This window comes from Papaver somniferum, chromosome 3 (assembly GCF_003573695.1).
Source record: "Papaver somniferum cultivar HN1 chromosome 3, ASM357369v1, whole genome shotgun sequence".
In the NCBI taxonomy this organism is placed as follows: Eukaryota; Viridiplantae; Streptophyta; class Magnoliopsida; order Ranunculales; family Papaveraceae; genus Papaver; species Papaver somniferum.
Genome location: NC_039360.1, coordinates 211,342,312 through 211,348,432, shown reverse-complemented (window position 1 = coordinate 211,348,432; position 6,121 = coordinate 211,342,312). Strand labels below are relative to the sequence as shown.

The 6,121-nt window shown below is 36.5% G+C and overlaps 1 protein-coding gene and 5 non-coding genes across 6 annotated transcripts; 1 reads left to right on the top strand and 5 right to left on the bottom strand.

Moving 5' to 3' along the window:
* Positions 1–538: 538 nt before the first annotated feature.
* Positions 539–2,573, top strand: LOC113358558 (microtubule-associated protein RP/EB family member 1-like). Its single transcript, XM_026602157.1, has 2 exons — positions 539–716; positions 927–2,573. Exon 2 carries the CDS (start codon positions 948–950, stop codon positions 2,394–2,396), a length of 1,449 nt encoding a protein of 482 aa, XP_026457942.1. The 5' UTR covers positions 539–716; positions 927–947; the 3' UTR covers positions 2,397–2,573.
* Positions 2,574–4,678: 2,105 nt separating this feature from the next.
* LOC113362483 lies at positions 4,679–4,803 on the bottom strand. Its single transcript, XR_003365737.1, has one exon. It is a non-coding gene; the product is annotated as a small nucleolar RNA snoR86 (small nucleolar RNA).
* Positions 4,804–4,996: 193 nt separating this feature from the next.
* Positions 4,997–5,078, bottom strand: TRNAS-UGA. The gene has a single exon. It is a non-coding gene; the product is annotated as a tRNA-Ser (tRNA).
* A 91-nt stretch (positions 5,079–5,169) lies between these two features.
* On the bottom strand, positions 5,170–5,294 carry LOC113362488. Its single transcript, XR_003365742.1, has one exon. It is a non-coding gene; the product is annotated as a small nucleolar RNA snoR86 (small nucleolar RNA).
* Positions 5,295–5,653: 359 nt separating this feature from the next.
* LOC113362489 lies at positions 5,654–5,778 on the bottom strand. Its single transcript, XR_003365743.1, has one exon. It is a non-coding gene; the product is annotated as a small nucleolar RNA snoR86 (small nucleolar RNA).
* A 185-nt stretch (positions 5,779–5,963) lies between these two features.
* Positions 5,964–6,045, bottom strand: TRNAS-UGA. Its single transcript has one exon. It is a non-coding gene; the product is annotated as a tRNA-Ser (tRNA).
* Positions 6,046–6,121: the final 76 nt, after the last annotated feature.

The following is a 6,121-nucleotide window of genomic DNA, read 5'->3' as shown; positions in this document are numbered from 1 at the left end:
TTGATTAAGTAATTTACTTTTTTAGTTACTAGCTAGGTTGCATGCTATTGTGCAATTAAAATTAAGTACGGGTTACAAATGACAAGATAATGGAAGGATTCTAGAGTAATAACTAAACAAAAACTCGATAGAAAGTCTAATGGTGATTCGGAAGTCATTTCAGTTGTTATGATATAAGAGTATTGTAGTGGGCTAAAATAGGATCCAACTCTCTCGCCGAATTCCTCCGGTCAATCTTAGCATAAATGATTGCTATCTTAAGTTGGCAACTGTCAAAGATCAAAAGTAATTCATGGCAAAAGTTGATTTCAAAGTCACAATGGTCTACGGGCGTCAACATGGTGTATGAAAGAAATAACTGAAATCTGGTAATAAACTGAAACCCAGTTGTTACTTGAATTACATGTGGTTCAAAATTACCTTAAAAGAGAAAAAATAGGGAGTTTAATTTTGACCAGGTCAACCACCTTACTCAAATTGGTCTGTCTTATTTTTGAAATGAAAGTTTGTGACCACCAACACAGAGACACCCCTAATAACGTGCAAACAACTAGACCTTCAAACCAAAAACTAACCTCTCTACCACTCCTCTTCTCTAATTCCTTCAATTTCAATGCTAAAACAATCTTTCAATCCTCAAAAAATTTGTTAAGTTTCAATCATATATTTCCATCAAAGGAAAACAATTGATTTATTAACACCCAAATTCATTCAAGGTAATGCTTTATTCACATTCTCTTAAGATTTTGGATGTTTGCTCTTCCCTGAACTTGTGTTTTTCTTATTCATGAATTTTCTGACTTTGATCTTGGTTGTTTATATGTTTTTCTTACTTGTTTTTGGCATACCTGAATTATAGATAATCGAATTTGTGCATATTAGATGAATCTCTAGTAGCAATTACTATTCTCTCTGGTTTTGTGTAGGTTCTCGTTCAGTATTCGCAAATGGCTACAAAACCAAAAGACACTTCTCATGGAAAGGAGAAGATTGGTTCATCATCATCCCCTTCAAACCATGAAACTACCCATGGGAGAACATCGAGACTCGCAAATAAATCATCAATTCCAACTTCTCCTGATAAGGTTCATGGGACTTTATCAGATAAATCGACACCGAACTATCTCAAGCATACATTGAGTTCATCTAAAGAAACTAGTGGCAATTGCAAGCTTCAACATGCAAAGAAACCAGCTACGGGCGATACGAGTCATCCTAAATTCTTAAGAAGAAAATCTTTTGATAAACCTCCATCACCTGCAACACTTCAAAGAACTCTATCATCAAATTCTTCAAAAGAGAAAACACCCATTAAGGTTTCATCTCCCACGCCAAAAACTGTCATTTCGCAAAGACCCATCTTGGAGAGAAAAATCATTTCTCCAAAACCTGTAGCAGAGAGAACCTCCATTTCTTCAAAACCCGTCTTCGAGAGAACATCATCGGCAAAAACACTTCGAACTGTAAAACCTGTTCAGCCAGCACCCGCAAAAACAAGGACCCTAAGACGGAGCTCCAGCAGTACCAGTTCTAGGACTAGTAGATCCAGTCCTGCTCCATCGGTTGGTTCCAATACAGCTCCAACTAGTCCTGAAACTACAGAAACACCAAGTCATTTCAAAGTCGAACAAGAAGATAAAGTGATATTGGAGCACGAGGTAGCTGAACAAGAGATATTGAAGGTTAAAGACGAGGAAGAAATTCCTTTCGAAATTCCTCCTGATCATGATCAAGTACTAATTGATCACCATGTTGAGTACTCTGACTCACCCACGAATATAGGCATGGAGAACGAAACAATTTCAGATACACCAAAGTTAGAGGAACAAGAACAAGAAGAATTAGTAACACCTGCAGCCCAAATTGAAGAAGCACAAGAGAGAACAATAGAGCAAGTCCCGAAAGAAAACCAACATGAAGATGAAGAGAAGGACGAACAAGACATGGTTGATAACAAGGATATCGAGGAATCCCCAAATAACCAGATCCAGAATAACCAAGAGACTGAATCTGGTGAACAAGTTGAACCCGAACCCAATGTAGAAGAAGGTGAAGATGAGACAACAGTGAAGCCAACAATTCATGAGAAACTTGCAGGTTCCAATGGAGAAAATAGTGAAGACAATAAGCCTTTTAAAATGAAGTTCAAACAAACAAAGGAGTTGGAACTAGAAGCACAAGATGTGGCAACACCACAAAAGCTGAAATTTAAAGAGAGGGACACTCAAGATGCAAAAGGGAAGAAAGAAACTCAGGCTTATAATGATGTAATTGAAGAAACTGCAAGTAAACTTGTAGAGAAAAAGAAGAACAAGGTGTTAGCTCTTGCAGGAGCTTTTGAAACAGTTATATCCTTGCAAGAGACAGAAGGTCAGTCAAGAACAAAGGGTGGCTAATTCAGTGCTGCGTTCTTAAGGTGCCATCCACTATGAGGTCATAAAAAGTGTTCTGTTTTTCTGTTTTCAACTTTATTTTGTTCATTCGGATTGGATTTTATGTAATTTTTAATTGACTATTCATGTGGTATGTATACTCTTATACATTTATACATAAATTGATTCCCTTTATTTGAACATCAAGGCGTAGTCTTTTGTTAATAAAAAATCCTTCTTACCCAAAAAAAAAAAAAAACATCAAGGCATTCAGATATTTTTACATGAAACACCTACCAATTTACAATGGCAGCACTCTGTAAATGAAAGATTCAGATACGCATAAATGAATCATTAACAATTTACCATTCCAGAACTACTTTTTACGAAAATGTTATCATGTCTAGACATGTCTAAAGCAAGCTAACATAATAATCAAGCCAATTTCTCGGCTACATTTTAGACAGTAAAATCTGATCTCCCCCATTCTGGATTATGACTAGCCTCTATTAATAACATCGGCTACAGATGTGAGTAAGGTGCATCAGCACATACTTCAACAACTGTAGAGCGTGTCACAAACTAGACCTTCAACTTGATTCATATCATATCCCTTGCAACAGGCAAGCTAGGGATTTGAATATCCTTCAATTGAAACCTCTCTGTTTTGAGGATAAGCAATACAAAGTAACTCATTGTTAATTGGGTTTTTAAACTAAACTTACCAAGATCTGGTGATTTAGCTGGTCCACTACTTTCTCCATTTAGGGTTCTCCACGTCTAAAGGAAGGACAGAAATTTACCGAGATCTGGTGATAGCATAAATCATGTAAACGTTAGGGTGCAAAGGAATAACCAAAACTAGAAAGAACGGAAGGCTACACATTAGCTTAAATTTGAAACCACGTCCATCAGAAATGAGTAAGTCTAAGTTCTCCGTCCTAATTTCTATTCTAGTTGACATATATGTAGTAGTAGTACTAAATACGAATTACTAACCTCCCTATTTTTTTCCAGTGTTGGATTGATTATGAATTCATAATCTTAAACTAATTATTCTCTAATCTCTATCAACTTCTAAACCATAATGTAATTGGTTTAACCTACGATTCTTACTTCATAATATGCACACAGAACAAGAAAACAAATCAATCAACCAAATAAATCTTTTAGTTCTTGGTAGCTTTTAGTGGTTCTAAATGAGCCAGCTTTAGATGACAAAAAAACCAGGCCATTGCATCTTTCTCATACAATTTCAACAAGCTTTCCCATGATGAAACCACGAGCAATTTATAAAATTCCTAAAACATACCAACAAAACAATGAACTACTGAGAAATTTATGATTACGTCAACCAACAAAACAAAATTATAATTTCAAGTCCGTCTCCTTAACTACTCGGACATATGACTTTAGATACTCAACCCGTCAAACGTAATAATAATTATCACAAGGAAGTCCATGAGAAATCAATTCATGAGAGGTTGAAGAGAAAAATGCAATCAAAGACTTGTTCGAGGCCTTTTTCAAACTGAATTATGGAAGGCACGGAGAACGAAAAGAATACAAAACCTGAGAAATCGAGAGTGTATTACAATAGAAGCAAATCAGTTAAAAATCATGATTACGTCGACAGCAGGGTTCGAACCTGCGCGGGCGAAGCCGCAGCCTTCAGTAACACAACCACCAGAACCAGTTCTCTTGGCTTTAAAACTGCACAATATCTCCACCATCCATATAAGCTTCAGCTTGTACTCAAGAACCACAGACTAGGCACAGCACCATCTCAGGTTCAAGACTGAGCTCACAACCTTAAACCCACTGTAATGCAGCTCAGCTGCAACAACAACACCTACTTTCATTTCACAGCAGCTTCAATTCTCATTCTGGAGCTTCACCTGTAATGAACCTGTCCTAACATACATCTAATTCACTTCAACACATTACACTCAGAGCCTTCATCTCTATCTCAGCCTTAAGCTCAAGTTCTTGACTGCAGCACCTGTAACCCTCCAGACATCTAATTTCCTATACAATAGAAGTTATCAGTTAACAATTATGAATTCATCGACAGCAGAATTTGAACCTGCACAGGCGAAGCCCAACAGATTTCAAGTTTGTCTCCTTAACCACCCGGACATAGCGACTTTTGGTACTCAAATGTAGTAAAAATCATTATAAGGAAATATATGAGAAAAGTTCAGCAAAAAAAGGAAATGCATGAGAAACCAATTCATGAAAGATTGAACAGAAAAATGCAATAGAAAGAAATGGATCGACTTAAACAGGATTATGCAATAGACAGAAATGTATCGACTTGTTCGAGGCCTTATTCAAAACTGAAATTTTGAAAGGCACGGAGAATCGATTTTTATTATTGCCAACCTTCAATGCAAATGTCACGTCATTATTAATTTGGACGGCCTTGCTCTGCAAATTGGCTAATAAACTACAACGTAAATCAAACACCAGAGAAATCCAGAGTAAACTACAATAGAAGCTATCAGTTACAAACATAATGACATGTCATCATCGGCTACTACAACATAAAACCGTAAACAGAAAACAAAACCGGAAATCTAGTGTAAACTAGAAAAGAAGCTATCAGTTCAAAATCATGATTTCGTCGACAGCAGGGTTCGAACCTGCGCGGGCGAAGCCCAACAGATTTCAAGTCTGTCTCCTTAACCACTCGGACATATCGACCTTTGGTACTCAAATGTAGAAATAATCATTCTAAGGAAATACAAGAGAAATCAATTCATGATAGATTGAACAGAAAAATGCAATAGAAAGAAATATATCGACTTGTTCGAGGCCTTATTCAAAACTGAAATTATGATAGGCACGGAGAATCGATTTTTATTATTGCCAACCTTCAATGCAAATGTCACGTCATTATTAATTTGGTCGGCCTTGCTCTGCAAATTGGCTAATAAACTACAACGAAAATCAAACACCGTAAACAGAAAACAAAACAGGAGAAATCTAGTGTAGTGTAAACTATACAATAGAAGTTATCAGTTAACGATTATGAATTCGTCGACAGCAAAATTTGAACCTGCACGGGCGAAGCCCAACAGATTTCAAGTTTGTCTCCTTAACCACCCGGACATAGCGACTTTTGGTACTCAAATGTAGTAAAAATCATTATAAGGAAATATATGAGAAAAGTTCAGCAAAAAAAGGAAATGCATGAGAAACCAATTCATGAAAGATTGAACAGAAAAATGCAATAGAAAGAAATGGATAGACTTAAACAGGATTATGCAATAGACAGAAATGTATCGACTTGTTCGAGGCCTTATTCAAAACTGAAATTTTGAAAGGCACGGAGAATCCATTTTTATTATTGCCAACCTTCAATGCAAATGTCACATCATTACTAATTTGGACGACTTTGCTCTGCAAATTGGCTACAGATAACAAAACCAGAGAAATCCAGAGTAAACTACAATAGAAGCTATCAGTTACAAACATAATGACACGTCATCATCGGCTACTACAACATAAAACCGTAAACAGAAAACAAAACCGGAGAAATCTAGTGTGTAAACTAGAAAAGAAGCTATCAGTTCAAAATTATGATTTCGTCGACAGCATGGTTCGAACCTGCACGGGCAAAGCCCAACAGATTTCAAGTCTGTCTCCTTAACCACTCGGACATATCGATTTTTGGTCTCAAATGAAGTAATAATCATTATAAGGAAATACATGAGAAATCAATTCATGACAAGACTGAACAGAAA

What these genes read in the sequence shown, in the direction of transcription:
- LOC113358558 (XM_026602157.1), top strand. Translation starts at nt 948, where the DNA reads ATGGCTACAAAACCAAAAGACACTTCTCATGGAAAGGAGAAGATTGGT.